General features: G+C 39.4%; 1 protein-coding gene across 2 annotated transcripts in view; it reads left to right on the top strand.

Annotated features, from left to right (window-relative positions):
• Window positions 1–23,423, top strand: part of RTTN (rotatin) — a 109,681-nt gene that overhangs the window by 21,338 nt on the left and 64,920 nt on the right. For both annotated transcript variants that reach the window (XM_040264347.1, XM_040264348.1), the window contains exons 12-23: window positions 4,987–5,199; window positions 6,430–6,542; window positions 8,309–8,435; window positions 10,103–10,228; window positions 10,736–10,852; window positions 11,677–11,816; window positions 14,865–15,036; window positions 16,615–16,714; window positions 18,685–18,773; window positions 19,355–19,472; window positions 21,017–21,113; window positions 21,745–21,813. In XM_040264347.1, the coding sequence (XP_040120281.1) occupies window positions 4,987–5,199; window positions 6,430–6,542; window positions 8,309–8,435; window positions 10,103–10,228; window positions 10,736–10,852; window positions 11,677–11,816; window positions 14,865–15,036; window positions 16,615–16,714; window positions 18,685–18,773; window positions 19,355–19,472; window positions 21,017–21,113; window positions 21,745–21,813 (1,481 nt within the window). The remainder of the gene's footprint in view (window positions 1–4,986; window positions 5,200–6,429; window positions 6,543–8,308; window positions 8,436–10,102; window positions 10,229–10,735; window positions 10,853–11,676; window positions 11,817–14,864; window positions 15,037–16,614; window positions 16,715–18,684; window positions 18,774–19,354; window positions 19,473–21,016; window positions 21,114–21,744; window positions 21,814–23,423) is intronic.

Raw genomic sequence — 23,423 nt, 5'->3', positions numbered from 1 at the left:
CTGCAGTACGCTAGGCTCCCCGTCCTTCACCGTCTCCCAGAGTTTGCTCAGATTCATGTCCATTGAGTCGGTGGTGCTGTCTATCCATCTCATCCTCTTCTGCCCCCTTCTCCTTTTGTCTTCATTCTAAGTGACTATATCTCTATTTAAAAAGTAACCACCGCCCCAAAACATGGAACACGGCCAGCATTTCACCGCTCCCTCCTGTCCTTTATCTCTCCTGCCCCTCACCCCCACTCCCAGCTAAACTCCTTTCTGACATCTGTCACCATAGAAGAGTTTGTCTGTTTTTGAACTTTATATAAATAGACTTACAAAGTGTTTACTCGCTCAAGATTTTTTTTTTGAGATTTATCCTTGTTGTTGCTTGTAGCAGGTTGTTAATTTTTATCACAAAATATTACTCCATTATCTGACTGTATGTTAAATGTGATTTTAATCAGCATGACTGTTTCTTTTAAATCCCCTTATTGACTGTACTTTTAATTGGAGGATATATCTCTGCATTTGAATGTTAGTAGTAAAAATATCTCAAATGACTCATATGCAAGTGTTGTGCAGTGGACTTACTGCAAAAAAAAAGGTTGTGGCATCATGCTTAGCTGAAGGTATGGGAGAAATTAATGTAGCTAAAGAACTGTTTCCTGTGTCTTCTTGTTCTTTGTTATAGGTGCTTTCCCTTTTGGTTCCTAGAATCTGCAGAGCACGTAGTCTAAACTTCATTTAAGAACACATATGCAATATATGTAATATATTACCAGGCCATCTGAGAAAATCAAAATAAAACATTAAACTTTAAATATAGTATTTTGCTTTAGGGAAAAGTAACATCATATCTATTGATTTTAATTTTTAACTTTTATTCACTAGTCATTATATTTCTGAAAAGCATAACATTCTGTTAAGAGTGATAATTTTCCAAGGCATTTGTTGTTGTTTAGTAACTCAGTCATATCTGACTCTTTGTGATCCTATGGACTACAGCACGCCAGGCTTCCCTGTCCTTCGCTATTTTCTGGAGTTTGCTCAGACTCATGTCCATTGAGTCAGTGATGCCTTTCAGCTATCTCATCCTCTGTTACTCCCTTCTCCTCCTGTCCTTAATCTTTCCCAGGATCATGGTCTTTTCCAGTGAGTCAGTTCTTTACATCAGGTGGCCAAAGTGTTGGAGCTTCAGCTTCAGCGTCAGTCCTTCCAATGAATATTCAGGGTTGATTTCCTTTAGGATTGACTGGTTTGTTCTCCTTGGAGTCCAAGGGACTCTCAAGAGTCTTCTCCAGCACCACAGTTTGTAACCATCAATTCTTCAGCACTCAGCCTTCTTTATGGTCAACATTCACATCTGTACATGACTACTGGAAAAGTCTTAGCTTTGATTGTATGTACCTTTGTTGGCAAAGTGATGTCTCTGCTTTTTAATATGGTGTCTAGGTTTGTTATAACTTTTCTTCCAAGGAGCAAGCATCTTTTGATAAATCCCAAAGCATAAACATAATTTGAAGGATTTTAGTCATAAAAGACTGGAATTGCCTTTGAAATATAGGTGTCTCACTTTAGATACTATCATATAAATGAAAACTTAGTAGTGCTACAATAACTTATTAAGTGTTACCAGACTCAACATTCTATATGTTGAATGTTGTTGGAAAAGTTACTTGTTAATTGTACCTTGAGCTTAATTTTTGCTTTTTTGATTATAGATGTTTTTCATCTATATGCTTATTTTGATTATAGATGTTTTTCATCTATATGCTTATTTGGGCAAGAATCAATTAAAATAGAAATCAGTAATTTATTTTATTTGAATAGGATAATGTAAAGCCAACTCTCCATGACTTTTTTTTTTTTCTTAAGATACTTACTTTTCTTGTTTTTGAAGGCAAATCAATATCTGCAATTTTTGGTAGCTCTCTTAAATATATAGCTTGGAACTTCATTAGAGCAGTAAATGGGTCAATGAAGAGATTATAATAAAAGTATCAGCTTATAGATGGTTATAATTGCTTTGATTGAGAACTTTAAAGTGAAATTTAAACAAAAATGCTCTTCTCCCGTTGCTGTTAAATTTGTCCTTTAATTGATAAAAATACAAGGTTTTGCTGCCCTCTGCCTGTTGCTAGCCCACCAGAAACTGAACTTGAATCTGAACTCTGAAACTTTCTACACTGAAAGTAGCTTTTAAATATTTGAATTGCCACTTACCAAATATGTAATTGGAAGTTGGAAAATGATAGTATGACTCTATGTAAGGATTTCCTGAATTTGAACATTTTGACAGAATGCCCTGGAAGACTTTTTTTGAAATTGTTAATTGCTGGTTGTTAGATGAATTTGGAGAATATCCACATACAGGTTAAAAGGAGGCATTGGTAATCTTATAAAAAATGCTCTGCTTGGGTAAATCAAATTGGTGAAACAAATGATGTTGACTCTTTTTTACCTAATCGTGGTAATGGCATTCCACTGAAATATCTTCACTTTTAGTCCCATCTCACTGACATGTGACTGATGCTTGGAGGACTACCGTCTTCAGTCTGGGGGGTAAACTGTGACGGGTCCTCTGGCCCTTGCAAGGATTAAATGTACACCCTTCCCTTGGTGCTCTGAGTTCCTGAGATGAGTTTCAGATGTAGGAATGTAGAAATTCCTGAGTGATGGGTGAGAAGAGGAAAGAGAGGAAATTAATATTTATTGAGTGGGATATACCACATACTCTTACTTGTTTAATCCTCATGTCAGCTATTTATATTTTTCTGCCTAAAGTCAGAGAAAGCTCTTTTAAACTAGAACACAGCATCTTTGGAGTTGATCCAGTAGGATTTACTATCTCAGCGTAGTGCCCACCTCGCTCATTCTTTTTTGCTAATTCCTCTCTGTCTTCCTAACCTCTTAAAGCGGCAGAACCCCAGGACAGGCCATGCCCCTCATGAAATGTCATCCCATTTTGAGTCTTTAAATGCCATTTATTTGGGGACACCTCCCAAACTTATATTTCCAGACCACATGTGTCATCTGAACCCCAAAGTCCTATGGATATACTGTATCCTTCTTACATCTTCCCTTGACCGTTCATATCTCCAGCTTAACAGGTCCCAAGCCTAGTTCTTCACTTCCCTCCCAAGTGTGTTCTTTCTGTGGTCTTCCCATCTCAGTAAATGACACTTTCATTCTGGTTGGTAGTTGATTGTGAGAAAACCTTACAGGCATCCTTGATTCCTGTCTTTCGTACACTTAGGTCCAATCCCTGGACAAAGTGTCTTTTTCCTTTGATCATCGGTCCAGAGCCTGAGTACTTCTCACCACTCCCACTGCTACTGCCTGAGTTGAAGCTGCTGTCCCGTCTTGCCTGGGTTGTTGCAGTGACCTCCTCCTTGGTCTCAGCTTCCACCATTGCCCTTTTCCACCTGTTTGTTTGGACTGATCATGATGTTTGCCCGAAACCGTCTAGTGCCCCCTCGGAGGACAAGTCCTTTTGATGACCTGAAGCCTTCCCTGATCTGGCACCACTGCCCCTGGAGGCCATCGCCCCGCGCTAGCTCCGCTGGCCTCCTTGCTGCCAAAGACGCTCCATGTCTGAGCCTTTGTACTCGCTGTTGCCTGCGCTGTGGCTGCTTTTCCCTCAGATGTCCACATGGCTCCTGACTCCCAGGTCTCCACTTACATGTTGCCTTGTCAGAGTCCTTCCTCTGCGCCCCCTCCTGTCACTCCTCGGTCCCTATCCATCCTTCCTGTCTCCTGTTTTTAGAATTTTCTCAGCACCCCCAGCCGCGCCTGACAAGTGTGGCTTACTTACTCTTTGCTTTCTCCGCTGGAATGTTAACTTTGTGAGGGCAGAGGTTCTGTCTTTGCCCGCTGTGTCCCTAGGAGCTGAAATGGTACCCGCGCACAGTGGGGGCTCAGGGAGTGTTAGCCAAGGGAGCGAATAATTAGTCAAGAGGTGGTTTAATTTCTCTCTTTTTTCCATTAGGAGTGTTCTTCACAGAATAAGAGAAATTTCTCTTGACTTTATAATGGCTGCTGTCTTAATAGTTTTTTTTTTCCCATGCTTAGTAACATACAATTTTGATTCCTTTAGTTTTTGACTTTCATTTGGCAACTTTATTTCATGTAAAAGCATTTTTTGCTGATTTAGCTCTTAGGCCTTCAGACAGTTAATGATTATCCTTAAAATAGGTTATCCATGAAAATATTATGACCAAACCTACTAAAATAAAGGCAGCATAGTACTGAGCTCTTCTCAAATGGTTTTCTCTGAGTGTTGAGTTTTTAGTCCTTTTCATTTTCGTAGTTGATGCGTAGAATCCTATCACAAAGCTAGAATCATTAAAAGTAAAAATCTAACAGGGTTTTCTTAGTTTTAAATCAATTAAGTTATAAAATGGGCCCCTTGATTTTATGCTAATTAAAGGTCAATTTTTTGTGAGTGTTCTAAAACTGTTTTAAATATTATGTTGAATTTCTCCTTTCCCTTCTAAAACATGAAACCAAGTATAAATTAATTTCTGTTCAAATCAGTGTATAGTTATACTTGATTTAGTGCTTTTCAATTCAGTGTGTAGTTAGTAAGCCCTGGGCTGTCTCCTCAGGGGTTTGCTGCATTTTTTCCTGGCCATCTGTGTGCGCCTGCACGGGACACTTAGAGAGAGAGGCCTGGTGCCTTCTCTTCTGCTCTCTTCTGTTCAGCATGAACAAGGTGTGGGCTCCGGGGAGAGGAATGCTAAGGGTTGCTATGGGAGAGGGGAGGTATCCCGGACCCCAGGCTTTGAAAAGGAGTTGAAATTTGGACTTGGGATATTTTAGGCTTAGAAAAAATTGCATTGAACAAAAGTGTAGAGGTAAATTAAGTCTTGGGGGATAGACTTTTCTTTGGAAAAGCACAGATTTTGTGATAGAAAATGACTAAAAAAGAGTTGAAGTGCATTAAGATTATAGTTTACTGTATTTTTCTGACAACGGTTAAATTTTTTTTTTTCTTAATTTATCAAGGCAAGCCACTTTTTACCGGAACCTATGTCAGCAGCATTATTTTTTATTTCTTTGGACATGCCAGTTTCTTTGGAATATCCAAACATTCATGAAGCTGTTGTGGCCTATTTGGAACAGCTGAATTCTGAAAACTACAGTATTTATAAACGAACTGCAGAGGCCGCTTATTCAATTGAGTGTACCTGTAACTTCCTGTCTGATGTTGGGAAGGAGGTAAAAAGTTTTGTTAACGTCTCTTTAAAATTCCTTTAATAAAATGTTTAGAAAATATAACCTATAGTTTTCAAACTGATGGATATTTAACAATTGAATTCTTCGGGATAGGATTCATTATTACTTAATGGCCCAATTATAAGATTAAGGATATGATTTATATAAAATAAAATGAAGATTTGGCTTAATGAATGGTGTATTTTCATGAGACCAGTGGTATTTTTTAGAACAGTTATTATCAATATCTTATTAGATTGAGTTCCTCTTTGAAGTGGTTTAATGTGTGAACAGTGTGACAGGTGACATAAACAGAATTATAAGGGCAAATTTAGTGCTTCTTTGTAGGCATATTTTCCCCTTAATATTTTATAGATCTTTATTTATTTATATAAAGAGCTTATTCTTTTGTTAAATAAAATTATGAACAGCATTGTAAGGTAGAAGGTCTACTTTCAGTACCCTGTTACAGTAGTAATTATGTATTTGTTATTTATCCCTTTTAGGATATTATTTAGTATGTTATCTAAATAACACAAATAAGTAGCACTTTCTAAATGAAAGTGTTAATGAGTTTTAAAATAGACATTGCTTCAGTAGTTGTTTACTGTCTGATATACCAAAATGGGTCCTGAAGATTTTGAAAAATTAGGAGCAAAATTCTTATTCCTTTTGGCCCCTACAGTGGACTTTTTGGGAAACTCACATTTTAAATTTTCCTTATTTACCAATTATTATTTATTTTTATTTTCTTTTCCCTTCACCTTGATGCCACTGTATCTTGTTTCCTCCATGAGAGAATTTTGAATTGCTGTTTAGTTGAATTATTCCTGTGGCATTTCGTATGGCCAGTTAATCACACGTGTATTGATCGTACCCTGTTTTCCTAGAACCTGTCAGGATGTTAGAAGAGGGAGGTAGATCTTAAAATACACGGGTCCTGCCTTGAGCTGCAGTTAATAGGGAGACAAGGGCACAGTCGAGCCATCAAAGACACGCCACTCAGAGGTAAATAGAATAAAGTCTCAGGTGCTGTTGAGTTGGGCATTTTCTCCTCATTTTTCCTCTGAGGCTGACCTTTTCGGTCTGCTTGTGGAGACAGTTGACTTAAGCAAATGTGAACAGGCTCAGGGCCTCTGGATGATCCAATTTCTTGAAGCTGCTTTGTTAGCTGTTGAGAATCTTACTGTATATGACCTTGACATTTACTGTTGCATTCTGCTTCTTTTTTAGGGAGAAAAGAATCTCTTAGAGTTAGTGGAGCTGGCAGATCAAGCCTTACGTAGCTTTTCCTACCATCAGCATTTCCCCCTAATAAAGGAAATCATCTCCATTTGTTCAAAAATGTAATTTTTTTCTTAATATGATTATATTATTATATGGTGGGTGTGTGTGTGTGTGTAAGTTTAGGGACAATGAAAGTGAAACTGGCTTTCAGTCTTATTATTTTTTCATTTAAATTGCTTTTATATGTTCTGATTTTTACACTGTGGGTGTATAGCTGCATTAGACAGTTAAATGTTTTCTTCAGGAGTAAACTAGAAACGTTGTGCTTGTAATCAACATTAATTATCCTTAGATTTTTACACTTTTTGATGTCTTTCCAAATAAGTGTCCAAATTTGTTAATTTATCTTTAACATTGTAATTAATAACTTGAATTGAGGGGTTTTTAAATATAAGTTTCATTATCCTATCTTTTATATAGATTTTTGGAAAGCATAATGCATTGATTAACTTATTTTGGGGACATTGGAGCAGAGTTTGCTTTAAAACCTAGTATTTTCATTGCTTTTGGGTAGAATAAATTCCATGGTGATAAATATCCATTAAATATGGAATTTATTTTTCTATCTCTCTCCTGCTCTGTCAAGTCAGTCACCTCACTTAATTACCTGGTGAGAACTACATTGAAGATTTACTCTTAATACATATCAAGTGTACAAGACAGCATTATTAACCATGGTCCCCAAAACTTACCTGCCCCGTGTAACTGAAACCTTGTGTCCTTTGTCCCACATCTCTGCATTCCATCTGGTCCCTGGCAATCACCAGTTCTACATTCTGCTCCTATGAGTTGAGTTTTGTAGATTCCACATATAGGTCAGATCATACAGTATTTGTTTTTCTGTTTCTTGGCCCATGCCACTTAGCATGTCGTTTAGCTTCGTCTGTATTGTCACAAATGATAGGATTTCCTTCCGTTTTCAGGCTAAATGGTATTCCATCATGGGGCTTCCCTGGTGGCTCAGTGGTAAAGAGTCTGCTTGCCAGTCCAGGAGACACAGGTTCAATCCCTGGGTCAAGAAGACCCTGTAGAGAAGGAAATGGCAACCCACTCCAGTATCCTCGCCTAGAGACCCCATGGACAGAGGAGCCTGGCGGGCTACAGTCCATGGGGTTGCAAAGAGCTGGACATGACTTAGGGGCTAAACAACAGCAGTATTCCATTGTACATATTTAAACACTGATTATTTTCATGTATTGGCTATTGTGAATAATTCTAGAGCGAGCATGGGACTGCAGATATCTCTTTGAGAAACCAATGTCATTCCCTTTGGTTACATACTTAACAGTGGGACTGCTGGCTCATACGGTAGTTCTATTTTTAGTTTTTTGAGGAACTTCCGTACTGTTTTCCATAATGGCTGTACCATTTTACATTTAAAATATAATTTTCTAAAGACTTTTTTTTTGTGCTCTTTAGGAGAGAATATTCTCTTTCTTAAAGCAAGCCATGTGCTGTTACTTCAGTTGTGTCTGATTCTTTGCTACCCGCATGCACTGTAGCCCACCAGGCTCCTCTAAACATGGGATTTCCCAGGCAAGAATATTGGAGTGGGTTGCCATTTCCTTCTCCAGGGAATCTTCCAAACCCAGGGATCAAACTCTCATCTCTCATGTTCTTTTACCACTGAGCCACCTGAGAAGCCCACCTTGTTTTAAGTCTACTTAAAACAAGTAGACTTGGCTAAATATTAATTCTAGGTTGGTTAAAGAAGACCCCAGGTGGAGGAATTGGAGTGGGAAGAAATCCCGTTCACTGTGCTTTTCAATGTCATATTTAGTAACTTACTTGCCTTAGATGTCTTGGATGTTTACCTTCCTACCAGCTGGAAATCCGTGCAGGCCAGTCCTTTACTACAGGGAGAAAGTCAGAAGGTGTTTCTGCGGATGTTGTCTCACCCTTTGCTACAAGTGAAAGTTGAAACTTACCACTGCTGTCTGGAAATTGTTAAGGTAGGTTATTTTGGTTTTTGTGGGTTTTTTTTGCAGGGGGAACATTAACAGTGGATTCTCTTATTATTAAAACACTAAAACTAAGAATTATTACCATAAAAATAGATGGTAATTATTAGTCAACTCTAAAAAATTTATATTATTGAGTGCATGCTATGTGTGTGTGCGCACACGCACTACGTCACTTCAGTCATGTCTGACTCTTTGTGACCCTGTGGACCATAGCCCGCTAGGCTCCTCTGTCCTTGGGATTCTCCAGGCAAGAATACTGGAGTGGATTACTGTACCCTCCTTCAGGAGATCTTCCCGACCCAAGGATTGAACCCGTGTCTCTTAAGTCTCCTGCATTGACAGGCAGGTTCTTTACCACTAGCACCTTCTGGGAAGCCCCCCAGAATTGTTAGCCAACTCTGAAAACTTTATACTATTAAATTCTGTAACTGCAAACTTGGTAAGTCTAGCATCTGAATTGCTTTATTAGAAGTTTTATTAAGAATTACGTTTATGTTGTATTATTTAATGATGGAAAAATTGTAAGGGAAAGTTGGCTTCTCTCAAGTATTCAAAGTGATTTCTATGCACGGGAAAAGTTTTAGGATATTACAGCTTAAATTTTATAGTTTCAGATCTGTTTTCTTAGTAATATTTTTCTTTTCTTTCTTTTGAAACAAATATTTCCTATATTTTAAATTATAAAATATTTTAGGATAGAGTAGTACATAAATATTAACTATTTTGATATTGAAAAGAACACTGTACAAAGGACAATGTAGAAAAATAGATATGTTCCCATGTACTCTTGAAAATGTCCTCTTGTACTCAATACTTTTATAAGTAGTATCTAGGTATAATGTGTATGTTTTGCCATTTTTACTTATGATCATTTTTTTTCAGGGAAATAAAAATATTAGTTACAACTGAGGCTTCTTTCCTTTTGCCACCAATATAACCATTTTTAAAAGTTGGTGTTTATCCTTCCCATCCATGTGTTTTATATACATGTCTCTATAAATCATATATATTATTGTTTCTGCTTTTTTAAGTAAATAATTTCATGCTGTACACATGTTTTTATGGCCTGTTCTTTTCATTTAATCTACCTAGTTCATTCATCTTAACTGCTCTTTACTTTGAATGTATTTTCTTCTGTTTATAGTTAAGTATTTAGGTTTGGTCTACTTTTTACTGAAATTAAGTTTTTCAGTATTTTTCAATAACAGTCTGTAACTGATAGTGCATGTTTGAAAATGTCTTGATTTCATCTTACTCCTGAATGATTGATTAGCTGAATATAGAATTGTAGATTGACTGCTGTTTTTTCTTAGCACTTTTCCAATATGCCTTTGCTCTTGTTAGGCTTCTGTCATTGTTGAGAAGTTTGCTGTCAGTTAAATTATAATTTCTTTGTATTTTTTCCCCCTCTACCTGCTTTTAAGATCTTTTCCTTATCTCTGCTTTTCTTCAGTTTCATTGCAGTATGACTTTGTAATAGGTATGTCATGCAGACTCAAAACTTGTCAAGAGAATCTTTATCTCCTACCAGTTAAAAGAAAAGTTTTAGTGACTTAAGTACTAAAATTGGATTTGAATTATAAAGAGAAGAAAGAGGAATCCTTTGGAAAAATCAGTGTCACTGATTTTTAAAAACTTTTTGTATTATTTTGCAGGAGTGTTTAGGCATCCATAATATCAGTAAACCTGTGTCTTCCCTTTGTAATGGAATTCATTTTCTACTTCACCCAAAAGTTCTGTATGAAATCTCTGCATTTGGCATTCAAGAGCCCAAAAATGAGGTATGACATGTTAAGAGGAAGTGTCAGTACAAAAGAGTAATTCTGTAGATATTCAGCTAAATCAAGGTAGTATTCTAATGTAATAAGATAGTAGGATGAGAAAGTAAAAAGAAACTTGTCTTTGATGTGTGGGTTCAGTTAAATTGTTGTTAAAAAAATGTTTAAAAAAATGAGGCTCAAAATATAGGACATCCTTGTTCTCAGAGAACTCAGATCAAACTGTAAGTTTTTCATGTAAGGTATAGGGATGATGCAGTAGTTATAGTAAGAGTATTTCCATAAGAAACATTTTTATTCAATGGGAAAGTGTACTTTAAAGATAAAAAGGGAAACCATTAAAGGGGGAAAAACTGGTTGAGGACAGAATGTAAGATGATGCTGTGGACATAGGAAGTCTGAAGGAAGAGGTGCTGACTAGCCGCTTTCCAGACTTGGCATGCAGCGTCCCAGGTACGTAAGATGACTTGGCGGCCACCTCACTGGACTGCTGTCCGTGTTGTTGGGCAGGTGAGCGCCGCAGCCAAGGCCATCCTGGTGCACCTGCTGCAGGGCCGACTGAGGGTGACCGCGCCGACCTGGAACAAGTTCATGGAGTCCCTGTGCCCCGTCATCCCCGTGCTGCAGGTACTCTGCACTCACCCGCCTAGGCCGCCGCTGCTGGCCGGTGAGCGTGACTGACTGAAACGCACGCCGTCGGGGAGACAAGAGACGCTGGGGCGCTGTGTGTCTGGGTGTGAGGTTAAGAAGTGAGGCACTGGCCTTCAGCACCGACTGTGAAAAATAGAGCTCAGCCTCATGTAAAGGCTTCTAGGCAAAGTTAACCATGCTTTTCAAGCAGACTTGATAGAATGAAACTGGCTTCGTGGATTCTACCTGTTTATGTATGGATTAGCGTGATAGGTTGATTACTGAGCTTTCAGAGAGCCAGCTTTGTTAGCAGCCCTTCTGGGCTCAGGTAAAGGAGTGAGGGGCATGCAGGGGCCCCCTCCCTTGGATGAGAAGGTGGGGAAGATGGGAAAGGCCCACCCTCACAGGAGCCGTCCTTCAGAAGACAGAGCCGGGGCCTCCAGCCACCGCAAGACTGCTTCCGTCTTCCTGCAGGCGCTCCCGCTGTGTGTGCGGGGTGGGGCGTGCAGGGGGCAGCTCTGAAGATCTGCAGGGCCCCATCCAGGGCAGCCCCACAGATAGACTCCTAGAGAAAAATTAGCACATGTCAGGAGGGTTGGCACATTTTGCTGAAGTTCTCCAGTATTATTTTTTAAATACAGTTGGATGTAGGGTTCTTACTTCATGTCGGTTATTTTGGAAAGTCCTTATTCAGCTGAATTGAAAGAAATTTGTGAGTTGCCTGACAGGTCAACACAGTTTCTTAATTTCAAGGTAAACAATCAAGCAGCATGTTATGTATACAGTCAAATCATAACTTGCCTCTTGATGAAATCTGTTAGGGCTATGCTGACACTGAAGACCCTCTGGGGACCTGCATCCTCCACCTCAGCAGAGAGAGTCCGGAGACCGACGAAGGGGTGCTCCCCTCTGCCGCCCGGCTGAGGTCCATGCTGCGGCTCCTGCTGGTGAAGAAGCCCTCGTAAGTAGAGCAGGTCCTCTGAGTGTGCGGGGCCAGGGGAGTGTTCTGGGAAATGAGTGAATCTGTGTGGAACCAGAGAAGGTCAAGGAGAGCGCTTCTCTTATCAGAGGGCCCCATGGGCGGTCTTGTGGACGCTTTCCTTGGTGCCCCATCCTCCTCCAGCCTCGCCGCCTGGCCCACCCGTGTTGTGGCCACGCCACGCTCACTGCTGGTCATAGCGCTGCTGCAGGCGGGGTGGAGGCGGGCAGAGAAGCAGATGACAGGAACTGCAGAGCGTTTGCTCTGTCTTTTCTCTTTAGAAATTGTTAGCCTCCTGGAGTGAAACTTCTCTAATGAAATATTTTTTCTGAAAATTAAAGTTTTTCATGAAAGTGTGGTGGACCAGTTGCCTCACACACCAGGGTCTGTTGTTGCTGTTCAACTACTCAGACGTGTCTGACTCTGCAACCCCATGGACTGTGTCATGCCAGGCTTCCCTGTCCATCACCAGTTCCTGGAGCTTACCAGCGTGTGGGTATATTTTCATCTTGTTTAGCTCGTCCTCTTCTAGGCAAACTGAAGAAGTGCCCTTTCCGCCACTGTTCGTGTGTCGTTTTAACTAAAAGGAGAAGAGGAGAGAAGGATTGTCTTTCTTCCTTCTCAGTCAGTGCAGCATGAATCTTCTGTTACTCTCTTGGTGTAGCAGGGGTTAGATTTTCCTTCACCAAGAAGAGAAAAAACACTTAAATGTCCAGATGGATCAGCAGTGATGACGAGAAGGGACTGGCTGGAAAGGCTGGGGGACACAGACAGACGTTCTCTTGACGCTGGGTAATTTTGTTTTCCCCTTACCTAGTCAGGATGATACAGTGGCTTCTTTGTAAACAGGCAGTCAGATGACAAAGTAAGGAAGTAGATGAAATAAAGTAAAACAATAAGAGAATGGAAGGAGGAAAAGAGGGAGATTGTAAGAGCATGTGCATCGTGCAGAGAGGAAGCTGTGGGTGATGCCGGAGCGGGTGGGGCAGACGGGGTTAGTGGGCGTGTGCTCCTTGGGATCGGGCTTCTGCAAGTGCTCCCTAGGCAGTGTCTTTGTTACTACTGTGCTCATTTAGTACTCCCTTCCTCAAATTTGGTGATTTAGCAAAACAGATGCTTATTTCTGGATCGCCTTTCCCAGCCCAAAGTCTCCAGGTAAACAGAAATGCTGTTCTCAGGCAGGACATTCTAGGGGCTTAGAGATCCCCTCCCAGGAGCCAAGGGCTTGGGTAAGGCAATTCTCAGTTACACAGAGCTCAAAGCAGTGTAAATCAGTGTGTAATTGTTTTCATTATTTGACTAATCCTCTCTCATCTCACCAGACCATAAACTCCATTAGGCAGGAACGCTGTCCCCTGGCTCATCTTTACATCCTCAGACCTTCATTGACCACCTTGGGCATAAATATGCTCAAAATACATTCATTGAAAGAAATAAGTGTGGGGAAATAATCGGATTCTGGTGCTCTTGCTAAACCCAAGAAAATGCGAAGTTTGTCTCCCAGAGGAGGAGATGCATAAATCCATGCTTGCCGGGTTCCCCTTTAGCCTTTTCCCTGGGGGTGGTGGCTGCCCCCGCACCAGTGACCCCAGACACTAATGCAGAGCATGGGCCCAAAGGAAGAGCGTCATGTGGGAGACACAGCAGAGGGGAGAGGGAGCGTTGCCTGCCTTCCCAACCACCTTGAGCAAATATTTGCCCTTCAGAGATGGTGCCTGCTCGTAATACAGAAAATTCCTGCTTTCTGTTGATTTGGGAAGCACCTGGGGACTGTGGCCGGCTGTAACCTGGCAGCAGGCTACGCGGACGTGGCACGGCCCTTCTGGAAGTCGGCATGTGACTGAGGAGAGAGGCCGGGTCAGCCACACTTCTTCGCTGATTGCAACAAAGCGAGATCAGTGACGGGAGCTTCAGGGTGGCTGGGCACAGGCGCGCTTTGGTAGGGAGGCCTGCGTGGGTGTGCAGGTTTTAACTGTAGTCTCCCAAGTGGAACTCGGATTACCGCTTAGAATGTCCCGCTGTCCATGTAGTTCAAGAACCTGTCTCAGTATCCTCCAACTCATTGCTGCTGGTCTACTTGATGGTTCTAGTTTTCCATTTCAGTTGGTGATGGACAGTGAGGCCTGACGTGCTGCGGTTCGTGGGGTCGCAAAGAGTCGGATACGACTGAGTGACTGAATTGAACTAATAGTGTCCAGCAGTCAGCCTTTTCTTGAAATCTTCTACCTTCCCACTCAACTGGCTTTAAAGCTAATCAAGTCCAGATAAAATAGAGTTTTGATGGGAGCTAGAAGTATTTGTATTTTCATATTTGAGGGGATCTATTTCACTCCAAATATCTCACTTCAGCTATTAACGTGATTACTCTCCTGAAGGTTTGGCCTGTTGTCTGGACTGTGTTCCTGCGTCTGTGATAGTTTTCATGATTGATTGAGGTAGATCACTTGACATGGAGGCTGGAGTCAGGATTTTTAATTTTTGAGTTGGAGTTGAGGCGATATTGACTGTGAAGTTTGCAGTCACAGTGAGTCTGCGTCTTCTCTTGTAATTATCAATTATTCTTTATTTCTGCTGCCTATTTATAAACATAAAATGCAAGAATAATTGTAGATATACAGTAAATATTTTAATAGAAAAAGTACAATGTCATGTATAATTTCAGTATAGTAGAAAATGAAAAAGTGAAAGTGTTAGTCACTCAGTCATGTCTGCTCTTTGTGACCCCATGGACTGTAGCCTGCCAGGCTCCTTTGTCAAAGGAATTCTCCAGGCAAGAGTACTAGAGTGAGTATCCATTTCCTTCTCCAGGGCATCGTCCCAACCCAGGGATCAAACCTGTGTTTCCAGCATTGCAAGCAGATTCTTTACCATCTAAGCCACAAAGGAAGGATAAACATAGCTGATAATTGTGTTGATTTGTGATGATTCTTTGTGATTATGGGTCTTTCTAATTTCTATACTTTTTTTTTTTCAGCCGTTTATATTCAGTTTATGTTACAAAATATTGACTTAAAGACTTTGTTTCTGCAGGGTCCGGGTGCTGGCATTAAAGCTCTTAGCATCTCACCTTACAAGGGAAGAGGGGGCTGATACCAAGCGCCCTTCAATAGATGCCAGGGTTCTCTCCAGAGTTACTAATTTATTTATTGTGAAAAAACCTATTGAACTCAAATTGGATGACCGAAGAGAACTGATGATTAAGGTGACTCTAACTTTCAAGTTTATTCATTTGTTTATAACTGTGAGATTTATTTTGTGTTACATTCTTTATTCCATTATATATCAGATAGGGAGAGAAGGGGTAGCTTCATGTGTGAAGTTGACGTTGTATCCTGGCTTTTTCTGGCTTCTGGATACATTTGTTTATTGAACAAATATTTCTTGACTGCCCACTGTATGCCAGGCATCATGTCCCTTTTCATTGAGAATATATGCTGGAAAGGCAAATTCATTTGAATAGAATCTTAAACACAGCATAAGGCTAATCTCGATGAAAGAAATTCTGTGATGACTCTTAAAAACAAACGTCACTGACATAAAAACTATTCTTTCTCTTCTCTTGGAAATATTCAAAAAAGAAAATATTCCTATGATAAAGTTTTTCAGCCTTTTCATCACAGGAAAAGAATATAGAAGTCAAAGGCAGTTTCTCTTAAATGTTACGGTGGTTCTGAGATATTTTTGTTAATCTCTTTTTCTGAATCTTTGGCTTTTCCCCTCTCTTCAGAGGTTTAGCCTTCATCTCCTGTCTGCCCAGGGCTGCACCCGAATCATGGCGGACTTGTGGGATCAGTAACAGCTCGCTGTCGGTTATCTTCATTGGTTCATTCCCAGGTTTCATAGCTTCTCCTGTGACTCCAAGTGTGCAGTCTGGCGGTTTTTGTTTAAGTTTAGACCAGCCCTTGAGGCCTGTGTCAGTGCTGTAGAGCCACACATAATACAATGGATTTTTTAAAATGGGGAAACACGTTCAGCGTTCTCCTAATCTTAGTGTTTGGGGCCATGTCATGGTCCTGACAGGTGGTTGGAGAACCTTCCATGGACTGTATACCAGGTCCTGTTGGGGTCATCCTGTGTACTGAGCCCCTGGTGTCACTCCTGGCCCTGTGTGTGGTGTAGGGGAAGGAGTGGATTCTAGAACTCTCTTTCCTGAGTCCACGTTAGGGCTGCGGATGGCAGTAGGTGGGAGGAAGGAGGAGTGTGGTCTGTGTCCTTTTCTCTTCCCTGCTTCTGTTATATTTTGCGTCCTTAGACTCTCTCCTGGCAGGAAGCGACGTTTGGGGACTGGTACGGGGCAGGGGCTGGTCGGAGAGCTGGGCAGCCCACCCCAGAGAGCTCTCTGCTCCAGGGTGCTTGAGAGGGGAACTCCAGCTGGTGGCCTCTGGGAGCAGCAGAGAAACCCCGAGTCACACTGGGGTCGAATCACATATCTTGGGTCACTGTTTTCAGGCTAGCAGGCTACCACCTGGAGTGATGTTGTGTAACTTGAATATTTTCTTTGAAATAGTTAAAAGTGGCTGCTAATGGGTTGCGAATAACTTCCTGGCCAAAATGTACATCAAGAGGAGAGGCTTATTTGACATGATGACTCTTTGTTTTAGATCCTAACTCCCTCTCTGACCTAGCAATCTTTCTTCCAAATATAAATATATCGATTACTTAAATAAGTTGGCTTTTGAGCTTTTCTTTTTATGGTATGAACTATTGAATTCTGTAGAATTTTACTGGAGAATTGGAAGTAGATGAAAAAATAATTTTCTTTTTTCTTTTTGGTTTTCAGTTGGAGACTGTTGAAAAGGTGTATGAAATCTTTGTCTCAGATGATATTGATCTTGTTTTGAGAAAGTCAGCCGCAGAGCAGTTAGTGGTGATTATGCAAGGTACTGTCTAAGGAACATGCTGCTGAGAATGGTATTTCAGGTTGCTGCATACAGTAGTGCCAGGGGTTGGCAAACTGGTTTGTAGGCCATTCTGACCTGTGGCCTGTTTTTCTTAACTGCCTTCAAGTTAAGGGTGATGTTTATGTTTTTAACACATGTGCAACAAAGGCCATATGTGGCCCACAAAGCCTGATATATTTACTATCTAGTTCTTTACAGAAAAAAGTTTGCTGACCACTTGTTTAGATTATCATTATTTGACCTGTGGAATGTCATTTGATAAGATTATCTTCCTTTTAAAATATTGATATAAATTCAAACAGTAAATTGCATCTTCCTTTCTCACTTTACCTAGTACGTTGTGTTCTGTTTGTTCCGTCTTGCTTAAAGAAATAAATCAAATTGTACTTTTTGGGTAGGTAAGATAAAAATAATGTACTGTAACTATGTATTTTCTTTAAAGGCTTGTTTTTAAAAAGAAGTAGCAGAATGTGCTCTTACCTTGTTTGTAGTGTTGTAATTCTTAGTTTTTAGTTTTTTCCTATATGTGATGTGTGTAATTTATTGTTAATGTTTGAAAGAAGTACCTTTGCATTTACATAAAAGTATTTTTTTTCAACTTGGAAGGTGGGATATGATGAATGTTACCATCCTGATTGGGATGAGAGCGTAACATGGAAAGGCATATTCAACATATTTGTGGTTTTAATAACAGTAGTTGAAACTACAGAAAATCAGGCTCAAGCAAATATGGAAAGCCTCTGCTAAGAAGATTAAAAAAAGCTTTTAGAGAGTATTCTTTTGGTATTGTCTAATGTTTCAAAAAGAAAGCTCATAATTTGGTATGCACTGTATTGAAGGGTAGTGGAGCTGCCTTTTAAAGTGGCAGTTGAATATAGTTATAATGATAGCTACTAATTCAATATCAACTTTATGTTTGTATGTTTTTCTTAATGAGAATATAGGAGGACAAATGAAGAAAATTTGTCTGCAAGTTATGAAATACTTATATCTAGTAACTTAGAAGCAATGAGAGTTTTTGGTCCTAATGATGTCTCTAGTACCTCTGTGTGTATACGTCTTAATGTTTTACGGCGGCTTTTTAATAGAATACCACAGACTGAGTGATTTATAAACAACAGAAATTTATTCTCACAGCTCTGGAGGCTGAAAATCCAAGGTTACGGTGCTGTACATTCAGTGTCTGGTGAGGGCCCATTTCTTGGTTCATAGTTGGCTGTCTTCCTCCTGTGTCCTTACATGGAGAAGGGGCAACAAAGCTCTCCTCTTTTTTTATCAGGACACTAGTCTCATTCACGAAGCCTCCACCCTCATGATTGGTGACCTCCCAGAAGCCCCACCTCCTGGAACCTCCACTTTGGAGACTGGCTTTCACACAGATGGGCTCTGTGAGGACACAGACACTCAGACCGTGCAGTGTGTGCACACATATCCACATGAATATGTTTAAGTTCTTTAGAAATATGTAGAAATATTACAGACCCTTTCTTTTGTATTTGCTATTAAGAGTTTGAGATTAAAGAACTTGTGTTAATAGAAAAATCTTGTTGCAAGTGATATATACACATTCGCTTGTGGAGAATCTAAACGTTTTGAGATGATGGATTTGGAAAAGAGAAGAAATGCCAATGAAAGAACCTAAAATAATTTTCCATGTACAAATTAAAGGAGTCATTTGTATACTTAAAATACTAGTACTTTTCAGAATCTGGCTAGTTCATGTAATGATTCTTTTTAAATAGTTTCTTTACATTATAGAAGATGTGCTTGTTACTTAAAAGTTTTCAAATTGTTGAGATGTGTATAAAGTAAAAAGTTGAAGTTGTCATCCTCTAATTTTCAACTATTTTTAACAGTTTGAAAGCTGTGTAGATGTCTGTTCTGTATTTTTAAGACTATAGAAAATGTTCTTTAATTTTTAGTAACTTTTTTTTTTTTTTGGTCTACAGATATTAAAATGCATGCTGTGGTGAAAAAATTGCACCTAGTTGACAAGATAATTGAGTATTTAAGTGAATGTGTGGGTCAGGATGGTGAGGTAAGACATATTTTTACAGACTGCTGTTTTTATTAATTAAATTTGAAATGAATTCACCTGGATTTGGATGAGTTCTTGGAGTGTCAGTCTCGAATAACACCCACAACCTGTTCTTTTTTTTTTTTTAATTTCTTAGAAGTGAGGTCTCTAAAGGAAAAGTAACCTTAAAATTTATATTAGATGTATAAGCATAAGTATATACAAAACTTATTTTTAGTGGAAAACAATTCTTAATGTTTGCATTTTAGTTTCACATAATTTTGGTGAAAAAGCATGAATTTAGAATAAGATAGGGTTATATTTTGGAGCTTCCCGGGTGGCACAGCTGGAAAGAATCTGCCTGTAATGCAGGTTTGATCCCTGGGTCGGGAAGATTCCCCTGGAGGAGGAAATGGCAACCCATTCCAGTATTCTTGCCTGGAGAATCCCATGGATAGAGGAGCCTGACGGGCTGCAGTCCATGGGGTCACAAAGAGTGGGACACGACGGAGCACACAGGCACGCACACACATATGCAACGTATATTTTATCTCATCTTAAAACTGATGACCATAGACAACTGTGTTTCCCCCGCCGGCCAGGTGGTGGAGTGCCTGGCTCAGCCGAGCCTCACGCTCCTGAGGAAGGTCCTCTGCGCCGACCCGGTCCTGCGAGTTTCTCTGTCCCAGCAGACTTCTGTCCTGACCCTGCTCTTCAGAGGTACATAAATTCTGATAGTAAGGAGCTCAGTCTTAAGCTTTAAGTGTTTATTCTTTAACTGTAGGTGACATTTACTTTCTACTTTACTAACAGAATACCAAAGTGGGTATGCCGGTAAAAGAATCCATCTTGCAGTGGAAAATGTTTAACACTTTTGTGGAAATTTTCTTAAAATCCTGTTTCAGAGTAGGCCTCACAGCTGGGAGGGCTGAAGCTCTCACCTGCAGAGCTATGGGCTAAAGCTGTTGTCACCACTGCCTTCTTTCCAGCATCTGTTTCCTCTCTATTGTTTTATTTTGTGCCTTTAGATCTGACGCTTTGCTGAGATAACTGCTTACATCCTTAAACTGGCCTGAGTTATATAAACCCAGTCTGTGGGGAGTGGGAGCTAGACCATCCTCAATGGCTCTGAGCATCAATGTATTATATTACATTTTATAAAGTGTGTTTTTTTTTCTAACCCCTTTCAGTTTGGTTGTAATTGAGTAACATATTTAGATGGGAAAACTCCATGTAATTTTGTTCTCTTTTTAAATTTTTCTTGCCTTTTCTGACTGTTTTCAGTAGAGAGCTTGGTAACATATGCTGTTTTCTTTCCTAGAAGTGTAGGCCACTGCTTTTAAATATTCTATGAGAAATGTCTTGATCGGATGTCTCAATATGCTTAACTTTCTCATTTATTAAACATATTAAGAGATAAATGATACTTATGTTCAAAATATCCTTAGAATATAGTCATTTTATTTTAGCATTTTCTTGTTTTCTAATGATTCCTGCTTGCCAAGTTAATAGGACACAGTTTAAATAATATTGATAAAGCTGCTAACCATGCTAACCAGGTAAAGTTCTAGAGACTCAGAGTGTTTGTTCAGCCTCATATATTTTGAATAGTGTGTAAAATTTTATAATTTTTTTATAGATTGATGTGGAAGAGTAGCAGTTATGGATCTATAGTTTTCTTTCATCTCATTAATAATTATCTTCCTATTAATGTCATTCAGCAGAACTTAATTCCAGTTTACCATTTCTTTATGATTTTGATTTAAATTATTCAAGCAGTCAACTAATTATGAGTGCCTATTAGATTCAAAGGCGATTTCTAAGCTAACATAATGTGTACCCTTTTTAATACTTTTTCTGTCTCATTGATGTTTCCAATCATTACTTAATTGAGTCTGAGAATAAATGATAATATCTCTCATTAATGAATTTAGTTTCAGGGCAAAGTTAGTTTTTTACCTAGGTACTCAACAAGGAAAATTCGTTACTCAGCAGAGATTCGTTGGCTACATGCTGTGTGCTAGACCAGTAGTGTCTGTATCCTCCAAGTGTACTACATCAGAACCTCTATTAATAAGCCCTGCAGAGGTTTGCATAGATTTGAAAGGTTGAGAGCCACTGTTTTAGTAATGTCAGTTTGTGTGGGTTAACATTGCATTTCTCTGAGAATGGCATCTCTTCTTTTTGAGTTAAGATATTTTAAATTTGAGGTTCGTTCTTTTTTGAGGTGAAAATATAAAGTTATGCTTCTTTTTATTTCTCAGTTTCCTTGATATTTCACGAAGATTGTACGATTGTGACTGAAGTTGGAGCATTGTTTTGTCTTCTGTTATTTGATGAAGTATCAAGAATGGATATGTGGTGAGCTATTAAACGAATTTTGCTCTGAAATATCTGTCTAAGGTTTCTGATGCAGTCTTGCAGCAAAACATGGAACTTTATGACTTAGGAAGCTTATGCTTTCTTTCCATGGTATGTGGTATGATTTTTGGTTTGAGTAGCAGTATTAAAAAGCACATTGGCTCAAAAAGTCACCCTGAACTTTACTTTTGAACATTACTAAGTACAAAATTTAATAATTACTATAGTAAATTCTATCATAAATGCATTTTTTAGTATATACTCTCAATTTTGTGTTTTTTTTTTTTCCCTTGACTAATTTAAAAAACCCTGGGGAAGATGTTTAGGATGGTAGCATCTGATTAACACTGACCTTGAGCAGGATTACTGGGAGGGAGACACAGAGGCCACCTGCCAGATAGCACTTGCATCGTCTGAGTCATTTCTTATAAGGACTTTTTAAAGAAAAGCACTGTTTGCTCTTTATAAGTAGGTTGGGGAGTGGTGCCGTGCTGTAACTGGAGTGAATGACAGAATCAGGAGCAGCTCTTGATCTGAGCATCGGTCGAGGAGGGAAGCGGGTTGTGTTTGTTCGACATGATGACGGTCCACTCAGTTGTCTCTTTGCTTTTCTGTTTCTGCTGTGAAATAGGTCTGATAGTCCTTCCTGCACACCATCTTCACCATCAGTCTTCAGTCTGCCTGTTTCAGTTTCTAGAAGGTAAAGAATTTCTTCCTTCAATTTTCTCGAAGGTAAAATACTGGTACTGAAAGGGAAATAAGACTCTGTGGTTTGTTAACGTTTCATCTAGCTTTTCATCACATGCCTTGTAGCACTTTCACGTCTCCTTCGTAGGGGGGCTTCTGAGGGCTCAGTAGGTGTGCATCCCCCGTCACCAGATGTTTGGTTTGATGCTGTTCACATCTACGGAAAGCTTGAGAGAACCGTGCAGTGAACACTCGCATACCCTGCAGTCTACATTCAGCAACTGTTAAGATGTAGGTCTTCCTCCCTCCCTCCCTCCCTCTCTCCAGCTCTTTCAATACATTTATTTATTTTTATGTAATCTTTTTCCCCAACCAGTTTAAAGATAAGTTTCAGACATAATCTTACTTCCCTCCCAATTACTCCAATGTATACCTCCTTAAAGACATTATCTTATATAACCACTGTACCATGAATGGTCACATTTAAGAAAATCAAAAGTAATTCTGTAATTTGATCCAGTTTCTCTAATTATATCCAAAATATCCTTCATGGATTTTTTTTTTTTTAAAGCAAGATCCAGTCAGGTCATGAATTATATTTGGTATTCATCTTTCTTTAGACTTTTTAAAAAGTAAGTTGTTTTTATGGAAGTGTACACAAAGTTTACAAATCATAAATTTTTCCTGATAAATACATGTGTGCATCTAACACACAGATTAAGGTACAAAATATCATTAGGATGCAGGAAACCACTTTCACGCTTCTTCCTTACCTTCCAGTGCCCACAAAGGTAATTCTACTTTTATTTCTGTTATTATACATTGTTCTTGCACTTTATAAAGTATATTCTTGTCTTTTGCTTCTTTTGTTCAACTTGGGGAGATTTGTGTGTGTCATGTCAGGAAGCACTGTTGGGTTTCTTTTTTTCATTGCTCTATAGTATTCTGTGTGAGAGTATACAGCTGTGAGGTTTAGATTCTACCACTGATGGACACTGGGTTGTTTTCTGTTTGGGGCTACTATGAATAAATAACTGCTAAGAATATTCTTGAACATACATGGATCAGAGGGTATTTACACGTTTGACTTTAGTGGTGGTGGTGGTTTAGTCACTAAGTCGTGTCCGACTCTTGGTCTCCTAAACAGTATTCCAGAGTGGTGCGCTGGAACTACCAGAGTGATTCACCCTCCCAGCTCCAATGTGGCAGTCCCTGCCGCTCCATACCACATATATGGAAACAACATGTGGATTCCCGCCCGGCACGCCCATCATTCACCTTTGATTTCCCTATCTCAGACCTCGCATTAGCCATTTCTCTGAGGAGCCCTGGTTACGCCTAAGGAAAATTCCAATTTTTAAAATTTATCTTTTCTTAAATTATGCAGTCTCATTTGTATACAGAGTCCTACCTTAGCCTCTTTTATTGAGATGCTTGAAGTGAAGAAGCACACTAAAGTTCCTCTTAGAAATCCTACTCAAGGGTGTTTACCTGACAGTTACAAATATGTGAATTAGGAATTTGGGATTTATTTCATTAGCAGAATTCTTCTTTAACATTTGAGATGCTAGACATTGCTGTACTGTTAAACACTGTGAAATTAACTTTAAGAGAGGCTGCTAT

Source organism: Oryx dammah, unplaced genomic scaffold (genome assembly GCF_014754425.2).
Source record: "Oryx dammah isolate SB20612 unplaced genomic scaffold, SCBI_Odam_1.1 HiC_scaffold_22, whole genome shotgun sequence".
Taxonomy (NCBI): Eukaryota; Metazoa; Chordata; class Mammalia; order Artiodactyla; family Bovidae; genus Oryx; species Oryx dammah.
The sequence above is the reverse complement of the archived record's forward strand: the minus strand, read 5'-3'. Positions and strand labels throughout refer to the sequence as shown.